This window comes from Ursus arctos, unplaced genomic scaffold, assembly GCF_023065955.2.
Source record: "Ursus arctos isolate Adak ecotype North America unplaced genomic scaffold, UrsArc2.0 scaffold_15, whole genome shotgun sequence".
NCBI lineage: Eukaryota > Metazoa > Chordata > Mammalia > Carnivora > Ursidae > Ursus > Ursus arctos.
The window spans coordinates 59,563,391-59,581,158 of NW_026622819.1; the positions used below are offsets into that span (position 1 = coordinate 59,563,391).

Consider the following 17,768-nt stretch of genomic DNA (forward strand, 5'->3'; position numbering starts at 1 on the left):
AAATTTTATACCTTCAAAAAGAAGCAGTAGAAGGGGTGACCAAAAGCTAACACAAATAGTTACTTTTTTTTTTTTTAGGTTATTTATTTATTTATTTGACAGAGAGAGAGAGAGAGAGACAGCCAGCGAAAGAGGGAACATAAGCAGGGGGATGGGAGAGGAAGAAGCAGGCTCCCAGCAGAGCAGAGAGCCCAATGCAGGGCTTGATCCCAGGATCCTGGGATCATGACCTGAGCCAAAGGCAGATGCTTAACGACTGAGCCACCCAGGCACCCCTAAATAGTTACTTTTATTCTTAGGAGATGCATAAATAATATTAAATATTTAGGGATAAATTTGACAAAAGCAGTTCAAGACCCATATACTGAAAACCATAAAACACTGCGGAGGATTTTACGTGGATAGAATCATACCACAGGTACCCTCGTTTGTCTTTCATTCAGCATAAGTATTTTGAGGATCACCCATGTTGTTGCTCATGTCAATACTTCATAGCTTTTCATTGCTGAGTAATAGTCCATTGTATGGGTACGCCATAATTTGTCTACCCATTGCCCACTGACGGGCGACTGTGGCTATTACAAATTAAATCTGTGGCTGTTACCTCTCAGATCTGAAGATGTAAGCAAGGGTGTAAGTTTGTTTTTATCACTACCCTCCCCACAAAACATATGCATAAAATTTAACAGAAGTCAGTGTTCTGCAGTTTGCTTTTTTTCTGTTACTGTATAGAGACCTTCCTCATTCCCCTTTACAGCTGTATCGTCCTCCACTCTATGGATGGTCTGTAGTTTATTAACTGGTCCCCTTGGATGGGCATTTAGATGGTATCCAGTTGTTTGCTCTTACAACTGGTGCTGTGATGAATAGACTGCGTGTATGTCATGTTGTATTTTCATCTGGAGTTTGCCGAATGACGTTAATGGGCCGAGCCCTGCAGGATCCACAGGAGACTGCGGAACAGATCGGACGCGTCTCAGTCTAGTAGGAATGGAGGACCCTACAGCCATCTTGGGGCCATGCCAGGAATGTATATGTCCACAGAGCCTGGGGAGGTTGGGGAGGCTGCCTGAGGAGGGGCCTTCTAGAAGCTCTTCTTCCTCTTTGGCCAGACTGGGTGGCTTGTGTGGGAAGGAGGAGAGGAGAAGGACCAAGACTTTGTGGTCAGAGAAGGTATTCTGGGCTGGGAAAGGTCACGGTGGAGGCAGCTGGAGCTGGGGGAACACCCTACAGATGGAGACCCCCACATAGGCACTGAGATTTAGGGAGAGAGCCACGGGGATGGGCCGGAGAGAGAGAATTATGCCTGTGGTACTGCTGTGTGCACAGAGGGCCACCACCCAGACCTCCACTCTTCCAGCTCCCGGCCTGTGACCCTTTTTCACGCAGGCATGTGGGACAGCAGTTAGGGCGTGTGTGCTGAAGGTAGACTGCAGGCCTTTGAGTCCTGCTCCCGCATCTTGGGCAGGTGAAACAGGAGGGAGGATGATATCTACCGCACAGGTTGTAAAAAGGATGTGCGCTAATGAATGTCCAGTCTGAGTCCCTGGCTGGTCATCCGTCACGATGCGGGGCAGGCGTGGTGGAGCTGCGATGGTTGTCATTCACTGTCTAAGCTCCTCTGTCTGGGGAGAGAGGGGGACTTTTTTTACTTTCTTTTGACAGAGGGGATTGGTGTGGGCTCATATTAGCAGCTTGAATGTCAAGGACAAGATTCATGCTGTGCTGTGTTCATTTACCTTTCTGTGCCCTCCGGCGTGCACGTGCACACGCATGCGTACACACACATACACACGCACCCCAGTAGTTCTCAGTAAGGTGGAAGAAATGAGTAAGTGAACAAACGGGCACACTTTTCACCTGACTCCCTGGGACTTGGCACCGAGGGCTCTGACGGGCTGGTGGGCAGGGGTGACCAGGCCAAAGCACCAACAAAAAGCCTTGCAGGCTATTTTTGGGATAAATGACCCACCACTTCCAATGACTTGCTCCTAAATGGCGTCTAATTTCATTAAGCCTTGGAAACAGTGACATCACGAGCGCCTGCCTGGTAGCCGCCCACAGATGGCGAACCACAGAGTGATCTGAGATTCGTCTGCGAGAGCAGGGGAGAAGTGAGGTCCCGAGCAGCAAAAGTTAAAATAGCAAAGCTGAGACATTCTGCTATGAAAAGAAATTACAGAAGAAATCCATTAGTCAGAGATTTCCAGCGGCAATTTCCTTGCTTGGGAGCAGAAGAAGAGTGATGTGTGTTTATTTTGGGTGAGGTTACACAGCCTTCCTCACTCAGTAGGCTACATGTGGCATGTAAAGTGCATTAATGTCGATGTATGTTTTGTCTTAAGGTAAAATGAGTTAGAGGCACAGATTCAGCACGTTTGATTAAAATAGTGACACTTGCACCTATCAGACCATCGTAGTAAGCCACAGGTCCAGGTAGATTCTTTTCTCTGTGGATTCCTTTGCCCAGGTCTCTCTAAGTGAGCTCTTCCTTCTCAGGCACAGAGCAGAAGGGAGAGGGAAAGACTGCTTAATCCAGATTCCTGGTCTCCGTGGGAGCAATTGAGGCCGTGGCCGTGAATTCTCCCAACAGCAGCAGAGGCAACTTGGCTGCCTTTCAGACAATGCAGACTCAGTGGGAGAATGAGCTTCCCACATGGGAAGTTTTGCTCTGCATACAACACAGTTTCTCAACTTAAGTTCTCTGGACATTTGGGGCCAGTAATCCTTTGTTTTGGATGGGGGACCATCCAGTACATTGTTGGGTAGTCGGATGTATTAGCATCCCTGGCCTCATCCCGTTAGGTACCAGGAATACCCCTACACAACCAGATGTCTGGGGGTAGGGGGTGCAAAATTGCCCCTGGTTAAGAACCACTACCATATGGCTTTTCAAGAGCCTAAGAGATGACACGGATTTCATAAGCTTTTTATTGTCTTGTTTTTGTTTAAAATATTTTGAGTTTAATGATACCTTGAAGTGGACAACTCACTCCTCTTCTTGGGGCTCCCATTTTCTCATCTGTAAAATGAATGGGTTGGATATAGTGATCTCAGAGTACCTTCTAGACCTGAGAGTGGACAGTGTCGAAGGCAGGAGGCCCCTGTGGGGTCTCTGTGTTTACATCCTGTCCAAGCAGGTGATACCTCTTGCCCACCCAGCCCCAGTCACTGGCTCCTGTTCTCCTGGCACTTGGCATCCAGATCAGTCCAGCTGATGGTTCTCTTTACTTTGATTCAAACCCACTTTTCCCGCTCCCTTTTCAAAGTGAAAATTTCTCAATATCCAGTACAAGGAACCCCTGAAGACCCAGCTTCCCCACTATCCATTTCATCTTAATCTTGTTAAGACCAGCCAGTGGGTCTTATCTTTGTGCAGATTCATTCATTGAGGTCAATTCCCCAAGGGCCTGAGTTGGGCAGGGCTGGGCAGCAAGAGGGCCCAGGTCCTGCCTTTGAGAAAATCACAGTCTAGCGGGAGGGCAGGAGAAGAGCGTTTTTTTTTGTTTGACAACAATAGAGAATCCATCTTTTCACTTTTTCTGTTTGAGGCTGAGCAATTCCTGTTCTTTAACCTTTTTTCCTAAGATGTATTTTCTGCTGAAATGGTCTTGGTTTGTCCCCCTCATTGTTGAGAAAAGCAGCAAGAAGATAAATTAAGCCTGGATTCAGATTGACAGGTGTGTGAGCTCAGCCAAACCACCAACTCTCTGAGCCTCATCTGTAAAATGGACTAAAATCCCTAACTTGAAAGTTGGCCGGGAGAATTGAGTGAGAACATGCCAGTCAAAGGCATTGCATGAGCTGAGCACACACTAGATATACAGTAAACATCCCTTCCCCCTCCTCCACTCTCTTTACCCTTTCCTCCATATTCTCTTGACACTGGGTGGCCACAGCTAATCGCATCACCACATCACCGCAATGAGGGACTGACTAATGTAAGTCAGAGAGGACGGCTCACTTCCCAGTCTGTCACATGCCTGGGTTCTCACCAGCCTTCCTGTGGCCCATTTGCTTAGCGACATTCACTGCTGACTCACTTGGCTTGTGGTCAGCTCTGAACCAAGGGTCTTTTTCGGCTCTCCCTTTACCCCACCACAGTTTAGATTTGTGGCATGGGAATGGGATAATTATTAGAGAACATTCTGTTTAGGTGGCCCTTCTCAAGGAGTCAAAAGCATTACTAGACTGGCAACTTCATGAAGGCAGGGCCCATGTCTACATTGACTACTTCCATTTTCCTACACCTAGCATATGGCCAGTAAGTACTTAGTAAATACCTGTTGAATGAATTAATGTATTCTGAGCTGGTCTCTGTCTTCCAGGAGATTCCCACCTGCTCTAGGGCAGCATCTGTGGGAAAGTAAGCAAAACTTTGAGACTTTAACTTACCAATGAGTGAACTCTATACTGATTCCCACAAGTATACAGGGCAGTGGAAGGACTATGACCTATGACTCAGACTTGGGTTTGAATCCCAGCTCTACTAGTCATGGGCTTGGTGACCTTGAGCAAGTTGCTTATAGCTTAGCCTTAATCTTCTCCGTGGAAAAATGGGATATCAGTGTCTGCCAGGGTTCTTGTAAGAATTAAATGTGAATGTGTGTGTCAAAGTGCCCAGCACAGGCTGGCTGTGATCTTGGTTTCACATCGGTGCCTCTCTCCAGAGCACCTCTTTCCTTTGATCACCATTGCCTCCTGTAGTTTGGTCCAAGTCTATCCTCCTCTCTTAGACCTTTGTTCACTCAGCCTTCCCCCTCTCTTCCCACCCCCAACAAAGCATACTCAACAAACACTTGTTAAGCCAGCACCTCAAAATCAGACGCTTACAGGGTTAGGTACGTGTGAAGAAAGCAGGCTGTGTGGGATTTTTATGTGAAATCTCTCCCCTCAATTGTTTTTCTTAAATTCCATTAAATTAAACAAAATTTTTTAAACTTTTTATTTTGCCGTAATTTCCGGCTTACAAAAAATTTGCAAAACTAATGCAAAGACTTCCCATATGCCCTTTACCCACGCTTCCCCAAATGTTACCATCTTACATAACCAAAATACCACTATCAAAACCAGGAAAATAACACTATACAGTAGTATCAACTGATACATGGATCCTGTTTGAACCCCAGCCTTTGTCCCACTGATGTCCTTTTTCTCGTCCAGGATATCCTGTGCGATTTTGTTGTCACGTCTCTTTAGTCTCCTCCAATCTCTGAGGGTTCTTTAGCCTTTACTTGTCTCCACGACCTTGATAACTTTGACAAGTACTGGCCACTCATGAGCCCTCAGTTTGGATCTGTGTGTTGCTGTCTCATGACTCATTTGAGGTTGTACGTTCTGAACGAGACCCCCGCAGGGGTTGATGGGGTGCCTTCCCCAGTGTGTCCGCTCAGGAGGCACATGATCTGTCTCCTTACTGGTGACACTCACTTTGGTCACTCGGTTAAGATGATGTCAGGTTTCTCAACTTTAAAGTTACTCTTTTTTCCCTTTGTAATTAAGAAGGATCTTGTGGGGAGGTACTTTGAAGAAATATCCTGTTCCTCATCAGACTTTGATTTATTCATTTCTTTATATAGATTTGTGGCTTCCTATTTTATCCAATGGGTTATAATCTATTCCTACGATTATCGATTTTAATGCTCACATTGTCCTTTCCTTGGCCATCGTTCTTTGAACACTTTCTCGCTTTCTGACATAAGAAGGTGCTCCAAGTTCATCTTGTTTTTTCCCTGCCTAGCCCTGGAACCAGCCATTTCTCCAAGTAAAGAATGATATTTAGAAGCCAACATTCGAGTACCAAATGCCCTCTTTGCTGTGTGACTGTCCCTGTTCCTGGACGCTCTCTATGGAGTGAGCTAGGAAATAATACGTGAATATGACGTGTGTTTCTGTATGTGTGTCTGTTGAAAATCACGAATTCGCAGTGAAACCTCCATGGGTTCTGTGTTTCTCTCCATGTATACCTCCCGTCCCCAACAGTGAGGCACCTGGCCCCCATTATCCTCACTATATTTACATATTCACTTAGGGTGTCCCCCCCACCCTCACCCCGTGTATCACTCTCCCATCGCTCCCTTCTTCACCCATAACCAGGTTCTGACACTCTGCCCCCAGCTACCCCCACCTACCCACCCTGAGCGGCCTCTGACTTCCCATGAAACTCCCAGTTTGGGAATGACGGTTCATATAGCTTTTAAACTGTGAGGCCCAGTTTCTGCCTGCGGGCCCTGGCTGGTGACCTGATCTTAACTGGACAGGGAAGCTGGATTGTAAGCCCCTCCCACCTCTCCGGTGCCTGGCCCTCCAGCCCATCCCGGCGCCATGTGCGGGTCACCTCCGTGCTCCAGCACGCCAAGCTCAGTCCTCTTTCTTGGCCTCTGCTCTCGCTGTTCTCCCTACCTGGACCACTTTATGCTTCCACCCAGCCTTCCTCCGATCCTCCTGCTCTGTTCAGCCATCACCTCTGCTGCTGGAAGCTTCGAGGATTACCCCAGGTGCCCTTCCTGGGTTCCTCCAGCATCTTCAGCAAACCCCGAGAGGGAGCACCACTGCATCCACCTTCCATTTCCTCGTTTGTCTCTGTTGCTGAATTATAGGCACATGGGGCCAAGGGCCGATTTGTATACCTCTGTTCCTAGTGCCTAAAAGAGGACTCAGCACATAGTAGGTGCTCATGAATGTTAGGTGAATATTAATAATAGTTACTGCAAATATTCTTATAGTACTTCCTGGGAACTAGGCATGGTCCTAAGTGCTTTATATGCATGAAGCCACTTGGTCCTAACTGCTGTGCTGTGAGATAATACCGTTGCCCCCATTTTACAGCCAGAGGAACTGAGGCACAGAGAGGTTATGTCAGTGACGTGCCCGAGGTCACACGAGTCACGTTTGAGCCCAGGTGGGATGTAATTCCACAGTTCTTACATTATGTTCTTACCTCTCATCTGTCTCTCGCAGCTACAGGGCTCAGGGGAGATGAGTAGGTCTGGATAGTTGAGTCACGTGGACCCCTCCCTCTTGACCACACTCCCAGCCCGATTCTAGTGCCCCTCAGGGGCCCAAGCACAGATGACTGGTAGCTGAGCAGGCAGGAGGGAAAGTGTTGCGTTTTAACTTGGCAGCCCCAGGAATATCTTCTCCCCTGAGGTGTTAGGAAACCCGGCACGTTTCACGGGCAATTAGAGTGAGCGCACGGTAGTCAAATGGCAGATCTTACGCAAGATCCCAAGTCATCGCAATGAGGTTAGCGGGGTGCTGACGGCTTTTCCCAGTCACCCAAGGGGAACCACATGCCAGCCGGTCACCCTGAGAGCTGGAGTCCTGCCGGAGAGCCGGGGACCACTGTGTGGACTTACAGCTCTGTTGATAGAGCTTCGCTTGGTGAGAACTGTCTCCTCGGGTTCAAGTGACAGGAAGGAAACCAAGTGTGTGAGGAGCCCCCTCTGAATGCCGTGTAAATCCGCTGCAGACCTTTATTTCCGGTACTCCCCTCGGGGGCCTGGCAGGGCCTGGTAGGAGTAGCCACGAACGAGGCAACTGAGGCTCAGAGCGGTGAAGCCGTTTGCCTAAAGTCACACAGCAAGGAAGACCAGCCCGAGATTTGAACCCAGGGTGGTCTGATTCCAAGGCCTTAACTCTTAATTACATAGCTGGCCAGAATGACCCCATGTCTGTCTGACTCCCAAGCCCCCCAAATCTTCTGCCACGCCCACGAGCCTCGTTTGCTCTGGTGGGACCCCTACAAAAGAAGGGAGCCTGCTCTGTGTGTAGGGAGGAAACCCACGTCAGAGAGGAGCCAGAGGCGAGCCTGTGGACCTCAGGCAGGATTTTTTGTTGACTCCACGCCTTGGAGTTAAAAAGAATCTCTGCAGGCAGGCTTCAGGAGCCGGGGCACGGGGAGTGGAAACAGGAGGGGGAAGGGGAGGCAGGAAAGGGAAGAGGGGGAGGAGAGGTGACTCTGGGCAAGAATGCAGTGCCGTCATGGAACGCAGGAAAGACTGCGTTTCCCTGTTTCCTTCATCGTTAGAGAAGCCCAAGACTCGGGTTCTGTTCATTCCACAAGTGCTTACTGAGTGTCTGCTATGCGCCAGGCCCATGCGGGGTCTGGGGACAAGGCAGAGGCCAAAACCTGAAAAGGTCCCTGCTCTTGTGGAGGTTCCATTGTGATGGGGGGGGGGGGAGACCAACCCAGAAATGTAACCAAACGAGAGCCCTCTAGGTAGTTCTAAGTGTTGTGAGGAAGTACTACCGGGAGGTGGGGCAGGGTCCCCTTAGAGGGGTGTCCGGGAGGCCTCCCCAAGGAGGTGGCCTGAAAGAGTGGGAGAAGCTGGTTCTGGGAAGAACTGTGGCTCACCGACCAGGTGGCATGCCGGCTGACACCATCTCCCCTACTGCCTGAGACCCGCCCCCTTGTACCCACCTCACCCCTGTCCCCTTTGCTCTCTGCAGGTTTGACATCTACAGGAAGGTGCCCAAGGACCTCACGCAGCCGACATACACCGGGGCCATTAGTGAGTAGTGTCCTTCTTGCCGTTGCGCCCTGCCCTTCCCCCCATCCCATACCTGGGCCTGCTCTCCCCGCGCAGAGCTGCTGAACCAGGGAGGAAAGAAGGGAGACATACGGAAAGGAGAAAGAATGGGCATCTTGCCAGCCCTTCCTGTATTTCCTCACCTCATCTGTCCACACCATAACCCTGCAAGGTGTACGCCTTGTCTGTTTCTGGAAGGATACACCTGAAATCATCAGTAGTAATTACCCCTGGGAGGGGAGACGGGGGCTCAGGGGTCGGGGGAGACTTAACTTTTCCCTTCATACCTTTTAGACTACTGGAGTTTTTTACATAAGCATGTTTTTAATCATTAAAAAATACTAATAAGTGTACCAGAGTTTGGTTTCTAAAACGCCAGTCTTCAGTGAAAGGACTTAAGGCTCCTTAAAGAAATAGCTGTTTCCAGGGCTGGGGCAGGAAGAGTATACAGAACAAGCGTGGAGCAACCTTGGGCCAAAAAGCAAAGAAGCGCCAGAGGAAAGAGAAGGCTGCAGGTGCATCAGCAGGACCCAGGTGCAGCGGGAAGGGGGCCAAAGAGCAGCACTGGGGCGGTCTGAGTAACAGAGCGCGGCGGGGCTGCCTCAGGTGCCGAAGAATTACGAAAACGGAGCATGAGTCTCTCGGGTGTAAATACAAGGGAGACGAGGCATGACGCTTCCTCACAGAGAATTCCAAATAGTGTATGTGACTAAATCCCCCTCCGGGAGGTCCGCCTGCACTGTCCTCTCCTGGAGGAGACGCACCTGCAAAGAGCAGAGAATGGAAAGGAGAGAGCAGCTTTCCCGTCGCGCTCCCCAGAGACAGCACCTCAACCAAGTGATGACGGTTGACGTCAACCAGTGAGAAGTCCTATGGACGCCACGCGTCCCCAGATGGGATGTGGTGGGAAGGGCACCTCCCCTCCGAGGGACCGTCCCAGAAAAGGACAAGCCTGTCTAATCATGGGAAAACGTCAGCCAGTCCCAGGTTGGGGGACATTCTGTGAGACACCTGCCGGTACTCTTCCAAAGTGACAAGGTCTTGAAAGCCAAGGAAAGAATGAGAAACTGTCCATGGATTCAAGACGAAGGACATAGGATGACTCAATGCAAAGTGGGATCCCAGGTCCCATCCAGGAACAGAAAAAGGGCGTTAGTGGGGCAACGGGGGAAACCTGAGTGCAGTCTGTGGCTTACTTAATGGTGCCGCACAGTGTTAATTTCTTCCTTTTGACAAACGTCCCCTGGTTATGGAAGATGTTAACGTAAGGAGAAGCTGGACGAAGGGCGTACAGGAACTCTGTGTGCTCTCTGTGCATCCATTATTACTCAACAACGAGAGGTTTATGAAAAACAAACTCAAAGCGCCATGTAAGCAGGAAGACTAAAGCCTCATATTCTAGATGCGAAAATGGGTCCAGAGAGGTGAAGTGACTTGTCTGAGGTTTCATAGCTTTCACAGGGTATGCCTCCCTGTAGCCCCCGCCAGACCCCCTTGCCTGCCTCTCCAGTGCTTGGTGTGGGAGAGGGACCCTCCCCGTGGACTGTCCCCTGAGCAGGGCCCTGGGGCTGGTCAGTCAGGTTGGAATCCATTGCTGCCTCCCAGGGTGGGCATGTCAGGGGTATGACCTTGGGGATGACCCCATCTGGTCCTGCCCAGCCCTCCCTCATTGATGTTGTGGGTGCCTTCTCCAGCCCTGGGTCTCCACATCCCTGGGGAAGGGAACAGAGCAGCCAGGTGACAGAACGCGTGTCCTACAGGCTTTAGGTCTCATAGGGCTGGGTTCATTCTCCCATCTAGTAGCTAGGTGACCTTGGGCAAATCACTTCCCTGCTCTCTGATCCTCGGTTTTCTGATCCGGGGAATAAATGAGTTCCCACCTGTCAAGTGTGAGATATGCCCTAAGTCCTCAGGGCTTGGACTACCCTCCTCTTGTCACTGACCTCCCGGAGCCCCCAGCCTGTGAAGGTCCGTGACAGCAGATGCTGTGACACTTGGTGCCTGCATCCAAGGCACGTCAGAGGCAAGGGGCTTGTTCATCTATCTGTTCTACTAATTTATGAGCCTGGTCACAAAAATTTAAGTGAGGTGTCCTGTCCCCTCCCTCCCACCAGCAAACAGTTCAGACCTCTGCTTCACGGTCTCTGTGGTCTCGCCCTTGTCAAGTACGTGTGACAGTCAGGTCTGTATCCTCCTAGAGTTTTTAAAAAATAGATGCGGGCTTGACTATAGCGATATCGTTGTCACAAGCAGAGAAGGGAGCATACCGTGCACACCACTCTTCCCTGCCCTTTTTCCAGCTGATATATCCTGGATACTTTCATACCGGCACATAAACGGCCCACTACATTCCTCCCTCCTGCTATGCCTGGCAACCCACAGTTGTCATCATCTGGGCGACCCACGGTTTATGTAACCAGTCTCCTGGGGTGGACATTCTTGATTCCGATTTATGGCTATTACAGACATCCTTGTCCATATATTTTTATATCCTTGTATGGTTATTTCTGTAAGGTAGCTTCCTAGAAGAGGAATTACTGGGTCAAAGGGCATGTGCATTGTAAAATTTAGAAGGTACTGCCAGATGGCCCTCCTGGGATATGGTCTGATTTGCAGTCCCAGCCACAGAATGCAAGACAGAAAATTCCTTTACACAAGAGGAAAAAGGCGTGAGGCATGGGAAGCCAGCCCTTAGTTACCATTTAATGAACAGATATTTATTAACTAGGTCCCGGGGCCAGGTCCCGTGCCAAGTCCCAGGATCGTGTTGATGAATGGGCTTTGGTCTTTGTCCTTGAGGAGCACACGGCCTAGCAGGGCAGCAGACACAAAACCATCCCGTCTCATTACGTTGCGATTGTGCTATTAATAACCGAAGGAAGCGGCAAGGGTGCTGGACACTCACAGATCAGAAATTCTGCCTCCTTCACTTAAGCGCCTGTTTGGCCCTTGACTTCCCAGAGTCTTGGATGTTGGGTCCTGGGTCCAGTGTCCCCCTTTGTGGACTGCACCGGGTTTCCCACTCGCACGTGTTCTCTAGGGGTCACAGTCCTACGGTCCACTGCCTGAGTCCGTTTCAGAAGTCTGGTATCAGAGAGCCTTAGCTTCTTGCCTAAACAGGGATGGAAAACCCCCATCAAGCTTTCAGTATCAGAAAGGCCTTTCTAGTTGAAATACTTCCTACCTGCCTTTATGTTTTTCATTCATTCATTCATTCAACAAATATGTATTTCGTACCTTCTCTGAGCCAGGCACTGTGCCAGACCCTGAGGCCACAGTGCTACTGAGACACTGGGTCTGTCCTAGTACGGGGCACTGGGAGGGTGAGCAGTCACAGAGCGTGTGTGATCAGGGCGATTGGACACTTGGGTTTAGCTGCGTAGGCTCAGCACTTGCCACATTCACCTGCCAGGCTGACCGGGCTTCATCCAGGCCTTGAACAGAGCGCGCGGATTTCCGTCCCTGTTCTACCACCCCTCCGATCCGGATTGAGTCAGATCTTTGGGCCCTTTTGTAGGCCTGGGGCAAGGAGGGCAGTTAGAAGACCTGGCTTGGTCTAGGTCAGCACTGACCTTCAGAAATACCTCCCTATTTCATGCCTGTTCATTACAGCATCCAGTGGGTTGCTGGGGCTTGAGAGTGGTTTAGGAGGGGTGAAAATGATGCTGAAACGCGGGTCCTATGTGATGCTAGAAGATTCCAGGTGAAGGGTGTTTTGCCTGGCAGTGGGATTTTTTTTTTTTTAATATTTTATTTATTTATTTATTTATTTATTTATTTATTTATTTATTTGACAGAGAGAGAGAGAGAGACAGCCAGCGAGAGAGGGAACACAAGCGGGGGAGTGGGAGAGGAAGAAGCAAGCTCCCAGTGCAGAGCATGGAGCCCAATGCGGGACTCGATCCCAGGACCCTGGGATCACGCCCTGAGCCGAAGGCAGACGCTTAACGACTGAGCCACCCAGGCGCCCCTGGCAGTGGGATTCTCTACCAGGCATCACCGCTGCAGTTTGCAAGGGAGAAAGAGAGGGACATGAGCCGGGAAGTTGGGACGGGTGGCTGCAGCAGGGCCGTGCATTGGTCCGGCAGCTGGGGAGGACATCTGAAATTTGTTTCTATGCCACGAAAGCAAGCAAGCAAACACGGCCCCTCCGTATAAACCGATGTGGCATGTATTTAGACACAGGTGGCTGGGTGAGCAAAGCATGGTTGCAAAGGATATCTATGTGATGCTGTTGTTTTCTTAGAGAAAAAAAGGATTTGTCTGTCTCTGCCTAAATGCCTGTGGAAGGGTGCCAGACCACAGTGCTGATACCTGTGGGCAGGGGACTGCAGATCGGGAGCGAGAAGGAGACTCAGCACACTCTGACTTTTTATGTAGCTTGACGGTTATGTGCATGGATTACCTCTTCTGAAAAGAAAAAAAATAAAACCCTTTAATACTGCCCCATATAGCTTTTTTAGTGTCTGAAGAATTGGGGAGTCATTCTAGGATCCGACAGGTTGGTCTGGTTTTAGAGGTATGGTGGGGACTCTGGGGGTGTCCTTGTCTTGGTCTTCACTTGGAGTCCTAGATTTTGGGGGTTTCTTTTCATAGGGCATTGGATCTAGAATTCACAGGTTCCAGGCCTGTCCCCCTTCCCCCCACCTACCTTCCAGTGTGTTCCTGGACCTGGCCTCTTCCTCTGTGAGCCACCATTTCTACCCACTTCACAAGGGCGTGTGCCCCTGTCAGGCGGGAACGTGAGATGACAGGGTGGGTGTTTATGCTCCCATGGCAGGGCACAGAGTAGGGGCCTAGCAAACACTTGTTCTCGTCCTTCTTCACTTGGGATTCATCTTTGTTCATTTTAAGGTAGGCAGGCAGGTAGGTAGGTAGGTAGATGGATGGATGGACTGATGGACGATGGATGGATAGATGGATGATGATTGATTTCAGCTTTTATCACAGTGCTTAGCCAGTCCCCGAGCAGACCGTCAAGAAGGTAGCAGAATCAGCAAGTGGCACCAGGAACTTTTTTTCTTTGCAGGAATCTAGGGGCCACCCCATTTGTCAGTCACCGTCCCCAAACCCTCCAAGGTCTCCTTGATGAAAGTCCTAATACTGAGCGAACGCTCTAGCCTTCCCGGCACTATTTCAAGCCCAGTCTCTATGTGATGGCAGTTCTCAGAGCAGCCCCATGAGTCATGTTGCCATTTAACAGGTGAGGAAACTGATGCAGGGAGAGGTAAATAACTTACCCAGAGACCCACAGCAGGTGAGCCGTGGGCCATACTTTGTAAGCCCTCGCCCACTGCACACCTCTATGAGAAGCCCAGAGAAGGCGTGGTCAGCCCTCATTCTGTACTCTTGGGGGTGACTCCCTGTCTGTTACTCCCTCCCGTATGCCCAGCTCTGGGCCAGGTACTAGAGCTGTGGAGTTTGTTTAGTGAGAGAAGAGAAGCAGCCACAAATAGCCAATAAAATGTGGAAAGTGTGAGAATAGATGCTGGGAACACAGAGGAAAGAGTGACGAGCTCCACCTCTCAGGATGAGGGGAGCTTCCCACCAGAAAAGTCATTTGAGCTGGGCTTTGGCCTGGGAGGACAGGGAGGAGTTCACCTCGAAGAGAAGACGAGGGGGAGGGGGAGGGGGAAGAAGGAGGAAAATGGGGAGGGGCAGGAACCTTAGGAACAAAGGCACAGCAATAAGGCACATATTTACAGAATGGCACGGGGCTCCCTGTGGCTGGGTGGTTAGATGTTGGGACAATATAGGAGATGGGGCTGGAGTTGAGGGCCAGGTCCTGGGGCACTGGTTATGTCTTGCCCCCAGGAGTGTCTCCAGTGGTCGCAGATTTCAACCTTGTCAGGGGCCCAGCAGACGAGATAAATAGGAGTGATGTGGGCCAACGCTGGAGCTCTGTTCTACTCTCTCTGCATTTCAGACTTGTATAAAGAATTCCTTTTGTACAGAATTGTCCCTTCTCTTGAAGCACAAGTGCTCAGTTATCCTCATTTTCTGACCTTTGATGAGGACATGGGCACAGTGTTGATGGTACTGCTGGGGGTGGCAATAAACGGTGACAGACAGTTGGCCCCAGCCTGCGAATCAGGGAGGCAGGAGGGAGTGGTGGGGCCTGTGGCAAACTGGCCAGCTCAGACCCCATGGGGGAGCAAGGGCTTGAGTGTGGTGGAGCAGCCAGCAATCTGGACTTTCATGTGAGATCATATCGTTCATTGTCAACTCCAGATTTTAAAATCCATACCATTTTTTGGGGCGCCTGGGTGGCACAGTCATTAAGCGTCTGCCTTCGGCTCAGGGCGTGATCCCGGAGTTCTGGGATCGAGTCCCACATCGGGCTCCTTCGCTGGGAGCCTGCTTCTTCCTCTCCCGCTCCCCTGCTGTGTTCCCTCTCTCGCTGGCTGTCTCTATCTCTGTCGAATAAATAAATTTTAAAAAAATCTTTAAAAAAATAAAAATAAAAAAATAAAATCCATACCATTTTTGCTGAACATTTGTGGGCCACCAATTTGCAACCTCTGTTGTTGACTGACCTCTGCATTAATATGCTCTCGTGGAAGGAAGCCAGGCTGGCCCCCCTGAGGACCTGTGTACCTGGGGGGGTCAGTCCCCACAGGAGGGTCATCTCCGTACCAAAGGCAATCTACCTTTCTGGGAACAGGGCTGCTTCGACTAAGAAGGGGCTTTGGAGGGTCGGTGGGGCCTCTCTCCCCCTCCCTCTAAGCAGCTTTCCTCAGAGGGCAGGGGGAAGGGAGGGGAGGGGAAGGGAAGGGCAGGGAAGGGCCAGCCCCCCTCAGCCAGCGCCCTCCACCCTTAACGGTGTGTCTCTGTGTTGTTCCTTGCAGTCTCTATCTGCTGCTGCCTCTTCATCCTCTTCCTCTTCCTCTCAGAGCTCACCGGATTCATAACGACGGAAGTGTAAGTTCCATTCCCCCTCAGGGGGCATTTTAGAGCTTTCTGGGACCCCAGATGAGAAGAAGGAGGGGCTTTAAAAAGGAGCGAGAACTCTGAACCTTCCAACCCTCTCATTTCCAAGCCCATGGCATCCATCACTTCTGTTTCTTAAAAGGGTTTTGAAGTTAGAGCAAAAGCAAACACCGTTTTGTTGAAGCTGAAGAGAACATTTGGGTTCCGTTCTGTGGGGGGGCCTCCTGGGTCCTCAGATGAACAGAAATCACGGACCCATCTTGCCGTCCCTTTGTTTGGCCAGTGGGCTTTTTTCCCTCTGAATCATCACAGGGTCATTTGATGTGAAAGCTGGAGGAGTTCAGAGAGACGGGTGCAGCTTCCTAGCCGAGGGGGGCGGGGCTGCTGACATCAGAGCCCGGCCCCCTCCACTAAGCCCCCTTCACTGCCCAGAGGCCCACACTCAGTGAGGAATCAGCGTGGGCTTCCTGGCAGCGCTTGACGCATTGTGAATCGATCCCTGATTTCTAGAATCATCCGTTGCCCAGATAACCTAGTAAATACTCCAGGGTGTGTGTAACACGGAATGCCATTGGGATTATTCAGTCACGGCCTCATCGGCCGCCCGAGGTGGAATTAGAGCCCCAGCTTCCTGCCTTGGCCACTGGCTCAAGCTTCCAAGCCCTTCATTCCTGTGTTTACAACCCAGAAAGTCATCACAGGGCTGGGTCCTGGCCACCCACTCCCCTGTCCAACACTGGAATTTTCTTTCTCGCTCATGGAATTTCTTGGTTTCTTTTGCCTCCCTCTCAGCCACAAGACAATAAGAAACGAGAAAAATGGTTGCCTGGCCCAAGACAGGCCTCGTAGCTGTGGAAGTGTTACCACCTTTAGTCCTCAAACAGCCCTTATCTCCTCTTTATAGTTGAGGAGAACCGAGGCTCAGAGAGGTGCAGGGACTTGCCCATGCTCATACACTGAGGAGGGGGCTCCCAAGGTCCACCAGTCTCCTGAGCCTACAGGTGTGTCGGTCTTGTCCGTTCCCCACCACCACCCGCCAGCCAGATCATGTCATTCCTGCCCTCCACTGGTATGGGACAGTTTGCCCTCCCTGTCCTTCTGATCCTGGTCTCAACCATAATGGCACCAAAGCCCGGGTGCTCGATTACCACTTTGCTCTGTGACCCTGGGCAGGTGGCCAAACCTCTCTGGCCCTCAGTATTGCTGGCCAAACAAGGGAGGGTGCACCAGAGTCAAAGCTTCCAGGTTTGGGGAGGCTTGTCTGCTTCCCAAGACATAACCCCCTGACCATGTAGGGGTCAGAGAAAGTTCTTTGTCTCACTCAGCTCCTAATGGGGGGTGGCTCTGTGCATATTTGGGGCACTGGATGTCTCAGGGGTCACCCCATCATGAGTTGGAGTTGGAAATAGGGACAGCAGCAAGATATTAAGACCTACTGTGTGCCATACACCTTCTGGTCTTTCCAGGCTGCACCCCATTCCCGGAGGGGGGGGGATGGCTACTGTACAGCCCCTCATGTTCTGAGCAAGGTGAGTGGGGGTATATGTGGGGTACATGTGTGACAGCAAGGAGGGAGCCCTAGCTGTGTCCCAGGCACCAAGGAGGCTTTATATATTCCAGACAGGGCCACTAGGAAGTGCAAAGGCCCTGAGGCTGGCATTAACCTGGTGTATGTGCAGAGAATATAAAGAGCTGGTGTGGCTTTGGAGCAAAGTGAGCAAGTGGGGAAGGTAGAATATGGAGTAGGTAGGACCAGGTTGGACTAGGTGCTATGCACTGTTGTATATTAACGGGACTCATTCTTGGTCCTGAGCTCCCAGAAATCAGAAACCAGGTCGGCCTCATTCATTGCTGTGTGGTTCCATGCTCAGAGGAACTGAAAATGCCAACAGCAGGCACAGGCCATGAACAAGTGAACAGAACTAAAATACATCGATTAGTGAAAAAGGCTCTGAAGAAAAACAAAGCAGGGCAGGAGACAGAGAAGGTGTGTGATATTTGGTGAGGTTTAAATAAGATCATTTACCAGAAAGGTACTCAATGTTGTACCTGATAGACTTTAATACCCATGGATCCGTGGCCCTTCGTGCATGCATTCATTTCATATTTAGTTCCCATCTAATGCTAAAAAGGTGGTAAGGCCACTCAGCACCTGCCATGTAGTGAGCATTCCATGAATGTTAATTTTCTCATCCCCTCCGCTGAGCTGAACAGCCTCCCTCACCTCCTGCTGGCATGGTGAGGGGCAGCTTATTTCGCTGTTCCTCAGCTCAGCCCATAGTGAGGTAGGGTGCTGAGCCAGGGGGC

General features: G+C 50.5%; 1 protein-coding gene across 4 annotated transcripts in view; it reads left to right on the forward strand.

Moving 5' to 3' along the window:
- ERGIC1 (endoplasmic reticulum-golgi intermediate compartment 1) overlaps nucleotides 1–17,768 on the forward strand; it is a 101,954-nt gene that overhangs the window by 40,028 nt on the left and 44,158 nt on the right. For all 4 annotated transcript variants that reach the window (XM_026510976.4, XM_057312329.1, XM_026510977.4 and 1 more), the window contains exons 2-3: nucleotides 8,452–8,513; nucleotides 15,380–15,452. In XM_026510976.4, coding sequence (XP_026366761.1) covers nucleotides 8,452–8,513; nucleotides 15,380–15,452 — 135 coding nt within the window. The remainder of the gene's footprint in view (nucleotides 1–8,451; nucleotides 8,514–15,379; nucleotides 15,453–17,768) is intronic.